Source organism: Pseudorasbora parva, chromosome 9 (genome assembly GCF_024679245.1).
Source record: "Pseudorasbora parva isolate DD20220531a chromosome 9, ASM2467924v1, whole genome shotgun sequence".
Lineage (NCBI taxonomy): Eukaryota > Metazoa > Chordata > Actinopteri > Cypriniformes > Gobionidae > Pseudorasbora > Pseudorasbora parva.
Genome location: NC_090180.1, coordinates 4,373,849 through 4,388,286, shown reverse-complemented (window position 1 = coordinate 4,388,286; position 14,438 = coordinate 4,373,849). Strand labels below are relative to the sequence as shown.

General features: G+C 36.6%; 2 protein-coding genes across 2 annotated transcripts in view; one reads left to right on the top strand and one right to left on the bottom strand.

The window, feature by feature from the left end:
• Nucleotides 1-14,438, top strand: part of si:dkey-154p10.3 (PX domain-containing protein 1) — a 450,183-nt gene that overhangs the window by 164,740 nt on the left and 271,005 nt on the right. The window lies entirely within an intron of this gene.
• On the bottom strand, nucleotides 569-14,218 carry faim2a (Fas apoptotic inhibitory molecule 2a). The gene is made up of 12 exons (XM_067453538.1): nucleotides 14,123-14,218; nucleotides 10,951-11,113; nucleotides 9,692-9,825; nucleotides 8,018-8,082; nucleotides 7,874-7,927; nucleotides 7,731-7,781; nucleotides 7,595-7,634; nucleotides 7,428-7,465; nucleotides 6,494-6,581; nucleotides 6,315-6,410; nucleotides 3,364-3,417; nucleotides 569-3,276 (listed from the first exon to the last, which is right to left on the bottom strand). The coding sequence occupies exons 2-12, from the start codon at nucleotides 11,105-11,107 to the stop codon at nucleotides 3,130-3,132; spliced, it is 924 nt and encodes a 307-aa protein (XP_067309639.1). The 5' UTR covers nucleotides 11,108-11,113; nucleotides 14,123-14,218; the 3' UTR covers nucleotides 569-3,129.

Below are 14,438 nucleotides of genomic sequence, written 5' to 3'. Positions count from 1 at the left end.
ACTATAAATAAAAGCAGTTTTTCCAAACTCTGTCTTCATTAAGGGGACATTTAAAAGAATGTATCTACTTGAACGCAGATTATGCCCTTTACTATTGACAGTTATTAGACTATTCATATACAGAGGAAGCTGGCCAATTATGGCCTTATACACAAATATAAGCCAGTGCTTGTTCCTTCTTAAATGAAGTGAAGGCCAACCCACCATTTCATACAGTGTACAATGATGAGTGTATTGATTTGCCCGAGTTATAAATCTTAAAGCAGAGTGATAAACGGAATCCAATGATTGTAAAAGGGCCTTAGTGGAATTTCTGTAAAAAACGTCTCCATAATCTAAGACAGGTAAGAAAGTAGCTTCCACCAGCTTTCTCCTGGCTGACTGTGCAATACTTGTTTTAATTGGTAAAACCACATTTTTGCTTTGTAAGAACAGCACAAACATAGAAACAGTCTTTAAGCATGATCTTACAAATAAACTAGAAAGCATCAAGTCTACAGATAACACCTTGTACTAAAACACTTATTTTAAAAAGTTAGAGGAATAAAGCATACAAAAGACACATCAATTTATGATCCACTGTCCTGTTTATTTATTTTACTAAAGCACAGATGAGGCTACAAAACAACACAATATCCTGTTATCCCCCACTGGGCTTTTGTTTTTTAACAGGAAAAAGAGGGAATGCTTTGTAATAATCTCTTTTCAGTTGTAGGTTACCACACAGCGGGTCTCCTTACCACAGATCATGCAGTAATTTGAGGTTAAACGTATTCATTTGTAGACAGAAGTGCACAGAAAGAGAGAGACAGGAAAGGCATAGGGTGATCCATATGCACACGGTCACTCACACGTAATATTCACATGAACAATAATAATTTCACACAACAAAAATACCTCATATTTCAATCCTTGAAAAAAAGCTTTAAATGGCTGTAAAGCCTTTATACATTTCATATTAAAAAGGGAACAAAGTTGCACATGTGAAAAGCAAAAACACATCTAAAAGCAAAACATAAATTAGCTTTTTTTTAAACTGCCATTTATTTAAAACAACAATATTGTAGGTTAGCATAGCCTTTAATCAAGAAATAAACCGTATGGGTATGTAAGGCTTTCTACCTAAATCTCTTATAACCCACTGTGACAAAGGAAACACCCATCCATCCATCAAAAAGATGAATATGTGCTTTACAGAAACAGCGCAAAATACAAGCAAAGAGGAATGTTGATCAAGTGTGAATGATTGAGGTTTTCAGAATTAAGAAATGCTTCCCAAATTAAAATTAACACTCTTACACTTATAAGTTCTTAAGAAACGAGAGGTATATTAAAGCCCATGAAAAATAAGCCCTATGTGCTTGAAACAAATCATACTTTAGATCATCTTTTGTCTCTTCTAAATGTAATAAATGACCTCTTTTCAAATAAGTCAGCACCTGATAATTCAGTATATAAAACACTTATCTTGAAGGTGAAGGCGAATTAGAGGATTACAAATAAAAGCAATTGAGAGTCTTGAAAATAACAGGGTTCCCACACCTCGGTTAACTTCAAATTCAAGGACCTTTCAAGGACTTCCAATACTCTCAAATTCAAGGACCTTGCATTTTAAAGTGAGAGCAAGGTTACACCATGTTTCCTTGTAAGAGACATTGTTACAGTTTTATGTGTCAAACACAACTATGCAAAGAAAATCTGCACTTTTTTTGCATGGATTTGATTGAAAAGAGCTCAGGCTCATGTAACCAGAAGATATATGAATGCTTTTGAGTTCTTCTTGCCTCATAGGTTTACATTATCTTAACAAGCAAAGCAATTCAACAAAGCGATTGTGTTTTATGAACACAATCTACAGTCATTGACTGAACATATTTGGGTTCGGTGTAAGCACTGAAAATGTTCGTAGTAACTACCATCGTAGTAGTTTCGTGTGTGTGTGTGTGTGTGTGTGTGTGCGTGCGTGAACAACACAAAGTAATGCGTAAATGTGTGTAACTAACGTAAATCAAGCAAGCTAGTATTCACAGAGCACGAAGTGTTGGTGAAATAACACATTAGCAACCGGTGTTAATAACACCGGAGAGAATAATATGGACATTCTTGCACAGAATAAATTCAAGCACTTTCAGGGACTTGTATCTATGGGTGTTTATTTGCAAAAACTTTCCAGGTCCTTGAATTTTTTTTCTTTCAGATTCACAAACTTTCAAGGATTTCAAGGACCCGTGGGAACCCTGAAATACGTAAAAACTCCCAAGCATCACACACTCGTGTGTTAATTTACCAGGGATTTTAAAGACATATCAAGCAGACCTCACAGCTGACCTGTTGGACCAAGTGCCATCATCATCATCATCTCATGACAGGAGTTATATTTGGCACACAGTATATTTTTTATAAATCTGCACTGGCTGCATAAAACACCATTGAAACATCATTATCAACCAGCATTCAGAGGCACAAAATATTTACTGACTGCAACAAGTTCCAGCTTAAGGTAAGGTCCGGCTTTAGTCCCCCAATCAAGAGCAGGTTAGTGCACAAAGAGGAAAACAAAGTGTCACATACGGGCCTCTCAGGCTCTAATAATCTCACTGCACAATGTTGCTGATTGATTTTGAAAGGATTTTTACACATTTAGTGATTGCCGTCAAGGTTTAAGATTCATTTAAACTATACAACGTGCAAACGAAGGGATAATAACCATTGACAAGTACTGTCACTAACTCCCCACTAAAACCACACCCAAACACACATTGATTTTTTCTCATTATTAAATGCTGGAATTCTAAAAAAATAATGTTATGCAGATGACCTAGGGCATTTCAAATCACTTGACGTGAAATCACACATATTATGTGCAGTGATTGTCTACCCTGAACAACGTGAATATCTGATTGGTATTATGGTTATCTTGCAGCAAGGGTGTGCAAAAAGCTGCCAAACCATGACCAGAAGGAAAACAACCGCACACATCAAACTTCAACCGCCACACAGAATGAAGGAAGACTTTTCACTCCTCACCAAACCTTGGAGTAACTGAGAAGGGTGGGTGTGTGTATGTGTGTGTGTGTGTGTGTGTGTAACAGAGGACGAAGGCTCAAGCCCAGGTAAAGCATGAACACCTCACTCACGGCTCCCAAAGAGCTGAAGGAAAAAGAGGAATATGTAGACCACATCCATGTAGAGGCAGATGGCTCCAAACACATGCTCCTCTGGGTTCAGAGAGTACCGCCGGTTGCCAATCAGCAGCTGCATGTCGAACGCCAGGAACTGAAGCATGACAAGAGAAAGATTATTACATCTCGTATGCGTATTAAACATAAACATGACAATATTGTATAGTTAAAGGGAACTAACCAGAGTGAAAACCAGAGCACCGAATCCAGCATAAGCAGTATGCAACCAGGGTATCTAAAACCACAGACAGAGCAGACACTCTACGGTTGGAACCATATCAAAATTATGGCTTCAATATGATTGCAATATTTTGCGTTTTTAGTGATTATAGCCTCGTTCACAGCTTCAGTCCAAATCTGATTTTTGTGCATATGTGATTGGGATACGATCATATTTGTGACCCTGGACCACAAACCAGTCACGAGTCTCACGGGTATATTTGTGGCAATAGCCAACAATTCATTGTATGGGTCAAAATTATACATTTGTTTCATGCCAAAAAATCATTAGGATATTAAGAACATGTTCCATGAAGATATTTTATAAATTTCCTACCATAAATATATATAAATACATATATTATTATTAGTAGTAGTAGTAATATGCCTGGCTAAGGACTTCATTTGGACAACTTTAAAGGCGATTTTTTTAATATTTTAGGACAATATTTGGCAGAGATACAACTATCCTAACAGACCTAAAATTGTCCTATCCTTATTTATTCAGCATTCATATGATGCATAAATATCAATTCCAAAAATTTTTACTGGTTTTATGGTCCAGGGTCACATTTAGCAAGTGTGAACAGCACAAAATTGAATGAAACGCGATTTTTACAAATCCGTTTTGAACTCCACATCAACTACATAAATTCATTAATTAACCATTCAGAAACTACATGTTGTAACAAAGCAATGCGTGAGATTATTATCTACAGAGCAGACACTCTACGGTTCCATATCAAAATTATGGCTTCAATATGATTTCAATATATTGCGTTTTTAGTGATTATAGCCTCGTTCACAGTTTCAGTCCAAATCTGATTTTTGTGCATATGTGATTGGGATACGATCATATTTGTGACCCTAGACCACAAACCAGTCACGAGTCTCATGGGTATATTTGTGGCAATAGCCAACAATTCATTGTATGGGTCAAAATTATCCTTTTTTTTTTTTTTAGATGGAGCCGTTTACCTTCAGTCTTTGTGCAAAGCTAGGCTAGCGGTGGGTGCGTCAGACAGTTATGGGATGCACGGAGATCAGAATGGTATGTATGGACTTATCTAACTATACAGTGAATAAGCTAAAGTCAGTGTGCTCCTTTAAAGGTGCACTATGGAACTTTCCGTCCACTGGAGGGCGCCTATTCAAAACAAATGCGTAGTTTGATGACGCAAAGTGTGAGCGCAGCAGAAATCCCATTCATGCATGCGGTTATTAACATTACTGTAGTCTAAAGCAGAGCAGGACCGAGTGTTGTAGACCTGAGCACAGCTGCTGGAGCGATTGTTAAACAAATACCCGCCTCGCGAATACCGGGACTTTTATTATGACGGGACGGGAGACAGTCGTCGGGCGCCTGCACAGATCCGCTCTTCCGGTTATGATTTTGAGGTAATGCAGCTCTGTTTGTCATATTAGATACATTTAAGTGGGTTTAAAACGATGTTATGACGTTACTCCGTGCGTTCACTTGTTCACACTGCTAAGAGTAAAGCGCTCCTGCCAAATAAAAGCCGAAACCGAGGGTAGCGCAGATATGACGCAATTGACAGGCGACTCTGTCAAATGCAATGTTGAAACGTCCCTGTCCTCAGTTAAAATCGCAATTTTCTCACAATTTACAAATAGTTGGAAACATCTGGGATATTGTAAGTACTCAACTGAACAAAATATATAACACTGGCCTAGTGGTTTTTGGATATTTTACTGCAAAAATACTACATTGTGCACCTTTAAGTAAAGGTCATGTTTCATGGAGATATTTAGTAAATTCCCTATCATAAATATATACAATTTTTATTATTATTAGTAATATGCCTGGCTAAGAACTTAATTAAGACAAATTTAAAGGCAATTTTTAATATTTTTCGGACAATATTTGGCAGAGATACAACGATCCTAACAGGCCTAACATTGTGCTATCCTTATTTATTCAGCTTTCATATGACGTATAAATATTGATTTAAAAAAAATGGACTGGTTTTGTGGTCCAGGGTCACAGCAAAAAAATCAAATGAAATGCACTTTTTACAAATCCACTTTGAGCTACACTCAAATAACTTCAAATCAACTACATAAAGTCATCAATTAACCATTCAGAAATGTCCTCTCTCATTCTACATGTTGTCACTTCTTCTGCCTCTCCATCATTGTCTAACTTTCGGTTCGAACATCAGCATTTTCAATGCGTGAGATTGTCCTGTTTTGTTGTTGGCGGTATGGTAGCTATTGCACAAGCTCTTGAAACTCCACCCTCTTCTTGAAAGGGGGACGGGAGCACCCGCTCATTTGCATTCAAAGGGACACACACAAAAACAGTGCATGTTTGCTCACCCCCAAAAAGAGCCAACTTTAACATGCTATAAAAATTATCTATCGGGTATTTTAAGCTAAAATGTCACTCACACAATCTAGGATATCAAAGACTTATTTTTGATAGAAAGCCACTTCAGAAACAAGGTTGTGTTGTTGTGTCAGTCAAGCAAAAAATTACAATACAATGGAGACATGTTGAGACTGATGGAGACTAAATAACAGCCTCCTACATACGGCTGCTTCAGAAGATGCAGTAGTCCCGTGTGGCGGCTACATATTGTCATGTTGTAAATAAGACAACATCTGTATGGCAAACTCCTCCACTTTGCTGTTGTTGTATTTTGGCGTATACCTATAAACGCAACGTCATAATTGCTATAGAAACCAATGCAGATTTTCCGGAAAAAACACCACGGGACACACAAATTGAATCTGAACATTTTCCATAAACTGTGTAGACAGTTGAGTTTAGATCAGATTTCAATCAGATACTCAAATAATCAGATTCGGACTGACGATGTGAACACAGCCATCGCCTTGGCTACTCTTCGAAGTGATCTAGTATATTTATATATCTGTTAAGCAGCTTACATATCCAAATGGTGCAGTGAAGAACAGCAGAAGCCCGGTTATCATCAGCACCATCATAAGAGAGAAAAGTAATCCGTGACAGGTGGTGAAGTCAACCTAGATGACAGAAGACAATGCTCTATCAAATGCCACATAAAAAAAGCACTTGCCAGAAGCTGTTTAAGACGAAATGAGCTCACCCTGGACTGGAAACAGAAGAGTGTGATGGCCAGACACACCAGTGCTGTGATGCCCACACTCAACATCACTACTTTAGTATTATGGTAGCTGTATATAGAAAGAGATTTAGATTAAAAGCACGAAAGTAGTGCTTCAAATTAGGCCCGACACAATGCAATCTCAAGGTCCTTACCTATCACAACTAAGTGTCTAACCCAAACCCTAAACCTAATTATAACCATATCCCTATGACCATCAAACAGGCCTTTAAAGGGATCTCAGAAAGTGAGGAATGGACAAAATGTCCACACTTTGCTCTATCTTTTATCATTTCGATGGTCTAAAACTCAAATCACTCACACACTCACGTCGTGTTTCCATGTTTTATGGGGACTTTCCATTGGTGTAATGGATTTCATACTGTACAAACTGGACATCCTATCACCTTACACTGCCCCTGCCCCTAAACCTACCCATCACAGGAAACATTCTGCATTTTTACTTTCTCAAAAAAACTCCTTCTGTGTGATTTATAAGATGTTTTCCTCATGGGGACCTAAAAATGTCCCCACAAGGACAAGGATTTCGGATATTGCCATCTTTGTGGCCCATAACGTAGGGATTACCAGGTACACACACATACACACACACACACACACACACACACAATACATTTAACTATACAGTGGCAGTGTGCAAGGGTACAATTGGGTTCATTTTGTCTGCTACTTCAACATGTAATTGATTGACCATAGTGACCTTAATGGTGTGTATAATAAGATTATATTTTACAAACAAAAAAACAAAACAAATGTAAAAAAAAACACATTTTTAAAAGTTGAATATCCACTAACATTTTCTAGTCCAGAGATCTAAAAATGTATACATTATCGAAATAATTATAAATACCTCTAATACTGTAAATTAATATAATATAATTAAATGATGTCTTACCTGGCAAGCATGCCTGCCATATATGACATTGCCAAAGTCTGAAAGTTAAAATACAAAATAATATAAAGCAAGAATATCCATCCCTTGTCCGTGCTGTTAAATGATAGTGAATACTAGTTTATAATATTATTTAACTAGCATACTAATGCGTCAGTGAGATAACTTACAAAAATGGCTAGAAGAATCATATTGGTAGGGTATCTTCGTCTGCAGATGAAACACAAACACTGATCAATTCTCCTATTTTAGCCAGAAGGTGAACTCAAAAGCAAGAACAATGTCTGACAAACAGTCTCTGTTTACCGTGCGTTTGTGCTGCACACAAGCATCAGGTATGTTCCCATGAAAGTCATGCTGGACAAAACATAGCAGGGTCACTCACAGGGTACCAAACATCATTATAATGTATTAATAATATATTAACATGCAATGTATAGTTCACTTACTATGAGGTCAGATAGAAAACCCGGTTGTACTGTACAAACTTCCGGACTGGCTCGCTGTGAAAGACAGGACAGTCTTCAGTGACAGTGCTTTCTTTTAAACGTGGAATAAATGGATTAAATGAGAGTTGTGCGTTACCAAATTACCAAAACGTGAAGAGCGACACCACACTAAATGTGACCATGAGCTGAACCATGAGGATACAGAAGACCTGCAAAATAATATAAATGCTTTTCAGAACTAGTGTTTGTACAAATGTTTGGGGTCAGTAAGATTTTTATATAAATTAAAAATTTTTGATCAAAAATACAGTATTTTGAAATATTACTACAACTTTTACAGATGATCCTTCAGAAATCATTCTAATATGCTGATAAATAATAAAAACAGTTGCTGCTTAATATTTTTGTGGAAACAGTGAAAACATTTTATGAATAGAAAGTTTAAAAGAACAGCATTTATTTGAAATAGAAATATGTTTTACGGTGCAGTCTGTAGTATTTATGAGGATCTATTGACAGAAATGCAATATAATACACAGAACATAACTATGTTTTCAGTGGTGTATTAAAAACCTTACAAAATAAACCGTTATGTGTATTAACTTAGAATGAGCCGTTTCTATCTACACACACCGCGGGTCCCCTTACAGTGAAATATATATATATATATTAGGGCCGGGACTCGATAAAAAAAAAATCTAAATAATTAGAGGTTTTGTAATTAATTAATCTAAATTGATCGCATTTTAATTACATATAAATATTTGACCTGAGAACAATGAGAAGTAATTTTTCACATGGATTTTTAGTATACCATTGAATAACGACTGAATACATAAGCTTAATCAACAAAATATTGTTTATTTATTTCAGTCCAGTAGACCAGTGCAGTGTTTGCCATTAAGTTTAGCAAAAGTATATTTGTGATATTTGAGGCTCGATGTGCTGCGGTGATACGCTAATTCCTTGTTGTATAGCTTGCACACTACCATGCTCTTGTCGACGCTTCCATCTTTTCGTTTTTTAAAACAAAATTTTCCACCCATGGGGCCAAGCAAAGCGGTCTCATCAGCTTCTTCGTTCATGTTCACTATGGTTTGTTGTTGTCGTGACTCGTGAGTGCTAGTTGGTGTTCCAGTATAATCGGTCCGTCGAAACTCATTCATTGAAAAACGTTCCGCGGTGCAAAAAAAAGTGTGGTTAAAATTATGTTATTTATTTTTTTGCGTAATTAATTAACGCGTTAAAAGTCCCGGCCCTAATATATTATATATATATATATATATATATATATATATATATATATATATATATATATACACATATATATATATATATATATACATATATATATATACACATATATATATACACATATATATATACATATATATACATATATATATATACACATATATATATATACACATATATATATACAAATATATATACACATATATATATACACATATACATATACATATATATATATATATATATATATATATATATATATATATATATATATATATATATATATATATATATATATATATATATAATATTTACATAAACATAGAAGCAAATATATACAAATATGCTGCTATGAAAACAATGCATATTGTGAGACCAGTATTGGCAGGGCAAGTAAAAAGCCAGACGAGCCCTGATTAACCTGAACATCTTTTTAATTATGACTAAGCACATTAAAAGATATAGACTCTCCACTTGCATCCAGCCCAATTCATCTCAGTTAATAACTTTTGAACGGTCAAGCAGACTGCAGATGGAAAAATAACTGAATGTGAACTTTCACACCTTCCTGATGAACATGCGGCGGATATTCTTGTCCTCCCAGGAGCTTCCACTGAGGCCGTCGAAGCTGCTGCTGGAGCTCGGATCAGAGAAGGGTGAGGACATGTCTGCAGCATACGCGTTGGAATATCCTGGACCTAAAGAGACATTTGGCTCTATGAACAACTTGACATCATTTTATCCTCAGACTTACATTATATATTGCATTAAAGGGTTAGGTCACCCTAAAATGAAAATTCTGTAAATAATTACTAACCCTAATGTCAACCGACCCCCGTAAGGCCTCTGGTCATCTTCACACACAGATGAAGATATTAGTGTTGAAATCCGATGGCTCAGAAAGGCCTTCATTGACACCAATGTCATTTCCTCTCTCAAGACCCATAAAGACGTTGTTACAAAGCCCATCTCACTACAGCGGCGCTACAGACATTTTATGAAGCCACGAGAATAGTTTTTGTGGGCAAAAAAACCCCTAAATAACGACTTATACAGTGATGGGTGATTTCAAAACAAAGCTTCCTGAAGCTTCAAAGCTTAATGAATCAGTTTATTGAATCATGATTCGGATCATGTGTCAAACTGCCCAAACTGCTGAAATCACGTGACTTTGGTGATCCGAATCATGAATCAATATGCTGATTCATTAAGCTCTAAAGCTTCAGGAAGAAGTGTTTTGAAATCAGCCATCGCTATACAAGTTGTTAATTAGGGTTTTTTTGCTCACAAAAACTATTCTCGTGGCTTCATAAAATGATTGTAGAGCCGCTGTAGTGAGATGGGCTTTGTAACGACGTCTTTAGTGTCTTTATGGGTCTTGAGAGAGGAAATGACATTGGTGTCAGTGAAGGCCTTTCTGAGCCATCGGATTTCAACACTAATATCTTCATCTGTGTCTGAAGATGAACTGACGAGGTCTGACGGGTGTCGAACGACATTAGGGTGAGGAATTAATGACAAAAAAAATTGGCTGAACTAACCCTTTAAAGGGTAGGAAGTCAATAGTAGGAAGTAGGAAGTCAATCCATAGTAAAAAAAAAAAATACTATGGAAGTCAATGGTTGCAGTTAACTGTTTGGTGACTGACATTCTTCAAAATATCTCCCCTTGTGTTCAGCTGAAGAAAGAAATTCATACAGTTTCGAAACAACTTGAGGGTGAGTAAAGGATGACAGAATTTTCGTGAACTATCCCTTTAATGTTTCTTACATATAAACGGCACTTGCATGTATCCAAATTTGTTGTAATAAAATGTCACATACTAGGACGGGGATGCACATAAGCCCAGCTGGGGTGCATGGGCATGGTTGGCGGTGGCATTGGGGGCGGCTGGGAAGCGTAGGTGAAGCCATCCGCTCCTTGTTCTTTATCTCCTGCTGTTGCTTCAGCATAGCTGGGTGGGGCTGCTGGCAAACTCATGGTCTACTGTAAAACAATAACATTCAAAAATCATCTGAGAATAGAATCAAGCACAGGTAGATCTGATAACACCCTGGCTCGCATTAATATTGTATGCCATAGAGCCACTCTTCACCACATAAATTCATTATGAACCTAAAACCTGGATCCGTTCCTATTTTAAGCCAATTGCAGGCGTAAAAGTTAGCCCTCTGGTGTTCTTTGAGTGGTGAACCATTTTTTTTCCTCTTTAGTAAAATGAATGTTCAATATTTGATATTTATCTACTTTAATTTTAGAATATTTTGTATTTTATGGGATTTATGATACTGGATTATATTTATGTCGTGATGATTTTATTTATGCAGTTTATGAAAATAAAATTTCCAATTGAAATGTCATAAATCTTGAATGCTTTGGAGCGTAGACTTTGGTCTCAAGTAGACGGGAGATTGGTCTCTTGAAGGGAGGAATATTACCTTTTATTTAGGGATGCACCGAAATGAAATTCTTGGCCGAAGCCGAAACCGAATATTAATGAAATGCTTGGCTGAAGGCCGAATACCGAACACGGTGGTTCGCATTTTTTCCATTTATTTGAATTTTTTTTTACCATTACAATAATTAAATAGTAAAAATTAGCTTTTTACTATTTTGTGTTGCTTTTCAGAGAAATAAATCAAATAACAAAAATACAATTTCAAAATATTTATTTAACACTGAACATTTTTTTAACATTACAGCAGATTTTATACAAACTAAGCACAACATAACTTAAAATAAATAATTAGTAAAATAAAAAATATATTTTTATTTGGCCATCTTTGAAGCCCCCCTTCTTGAATAGCCTATGTTAGGCCTATAACTGACTGAATAGTGCAAAAATTGTGGATGAACCCAAAACAAATAAATAACTGTCCTAGACATAAGCCTACTTAGCCTACTTCTTCAGGAAAAGTGGCAGGTTCTTCTTTATGAAAAGTAGCTTCTCTGCTTTCTCACATGAAAGTCGGTTCCTCTTCTCATCGATGACATGAGATGCAGCACTAAACAGTGCTTCCACACTGCTGACATGTTTGCTGCATCAAGCGCGCACCTCTCACTCTACGTGGGTTACTCTTTGATCGCGTCATTAAAAACGTCATTGTTCGGCAAAAATTATTCTGCCTTTTTACTTATTCGGCCGAATGCCGAAAGTGCTTTTTTGGGCTATTTTCGGCCAAATAATTTCGGTTGCCGAACGTTCGGTGCATCCCTACTTTTATTAATGTAATTTCAACCTGCCCAAATCTCCCCAACATACAAGCCTCACCATATCCAGTGGTATAAATTAGTGATGGGCATTTTTCAAAAATATTGTATTCAGGTAATTCAGGTAGGCCAAATCCAGGCAGAAATGGTCCGACTCCGACAGTTATTTAGTGTAAATGAATTACTTTGTGTAAAACAAATGCCAAAGTGATGCATATCTCCAGATAGTAGCCATTAAGCTTTCAAATGGTACCATATATAAGGTCAGATCTCCTCCGAAGACATTTAAAATGTAAATATACCTCCTTGGAGTCTTAAGGCACAGTGTGTAGTATTTATGAGGATCTATTGACAGAAATGCAATATAATATACATAACTATGTATTCAATGGTGTACAAAGACCTTACATAATGAGCCATTATGTTTTTATTACCTTAGAATTAGTAATTTCTATCTACACACACTTACAGTGATGTTTCTACAGTACCCCTAAAGGGACAAACTTCTCTACAGAGCGCTAGTCACTCTGCTTTGACAACAACATTTTTGTCCTGTGTCAGCCACCGTAGCTTCTCTATGTGCTTCGAAAGGACGGGGTTAGCTAGCCTGGTCTTACCAGACTCTTGTACATTTCATTTGTACATAGAGTCTGGCCACTCCATGTACTGTGCGCAACAGTTCGTTGCAGGTTATTGATATACATAGATAGGCGTAATTCGGGGGTGGGACATGTCCCCACCACTTTTTGAAACATTTAAACATCTTGTTGCACAGACGAACCTAACTTATACAAACACAACATCTCTGGTTAACTAGAAGAGCATCATTTTATTTGTTTGTTATATAAGCGGCTCTCGTTGCCGCTGTTATCAGTGGCGCGTGCATGTGCAGTCTACACACAGATGAGCGCTTTAATCGCTTAACGCCGTTGCAGAGACGTTCTATTTGTTCCGGTGAAAACATGAAATAAAATGCATTAAAAAAACTGTCAAAAGCTCTTTATCCAATCAGAGTAGATCACTGTTAAGCCCGCCCCACGTGAGGTTTGTGTCAAAACAGCAAACGAAAAACTGAGAAACGTAAGCGAAATCTTTGGCAAAGCATTCATAATCCACGATTTGCAAAAACGAATCTTCGAAAAACATTAACAAAGAATGAATATTGAGCAGAAAAATAAAAATTGAGCGGAAGTACGTTGGAGGGCAGATCCAGGCTACGGGTGAGCGATGTGTGATTGCAGTTCACAACCTCACCACTAGATGCCGCTAAACTTTACACACTGCACCTTTAATAGGTTGAAAAAAAAAACTATGAATCAGAGGATAGAAGGCATATAATGTTAGTACAACAGTGCACAACATGTTTCCTTAGGCAAAGTTATCATACTGATGATTTAGAGGCGTTTGAAACTCGTGTATAAAATATGATACAGTACAATATACGTTAGGTATTATAAGTAACGTTAGTACAGTAACCATCAGACGCATCTGGCTAGTGTCTGAAGAGCTGTCAAGCACACAGCACAACAATCCTTTTTCTTAAACTATTAGTCCTAACGAGTGGAGTTCTAACTGTTACTGTTATACTTAAATCATTTGCAACAGGACTGATATAAATGTTGACAGCGCTTAGCTTAGCTAGCACATCGATGACACTTTTCAAGCCCATTCTGTCGAGAAGACGACAAATGAGTTGCGCATATAAACATGACGTTGTTAGAACCTACATCCAAATGTAGGTTTCTTACTAGTTAATTGTAGAGTAAGCTCTGTATTTCAACTTACCTTACTGTAACTGAATATGTGACACTCGAGATCCCCAAAGTAAAAACAATGAACTCAATCGTGCAATGACGTACATCCGGTGTTTCCGGAAATGACTTACGTGCTGCTGCAAAGTGTGAAGCGATGTTGGTAATTTTTGTTTGTTTTGTGCAAAATGTACTGTATTGTGAAAATGTGTTTTACAGCGAATACATGTGATGTTGGATCTCAATGCAATGTAGAAAAACAAAACAACTCACATTTAATTATGTTTTATAGATTTAGCTTTATTGTATTAAGTATGTATATTGTATTAAGTATGTTTGCGCAAACATAA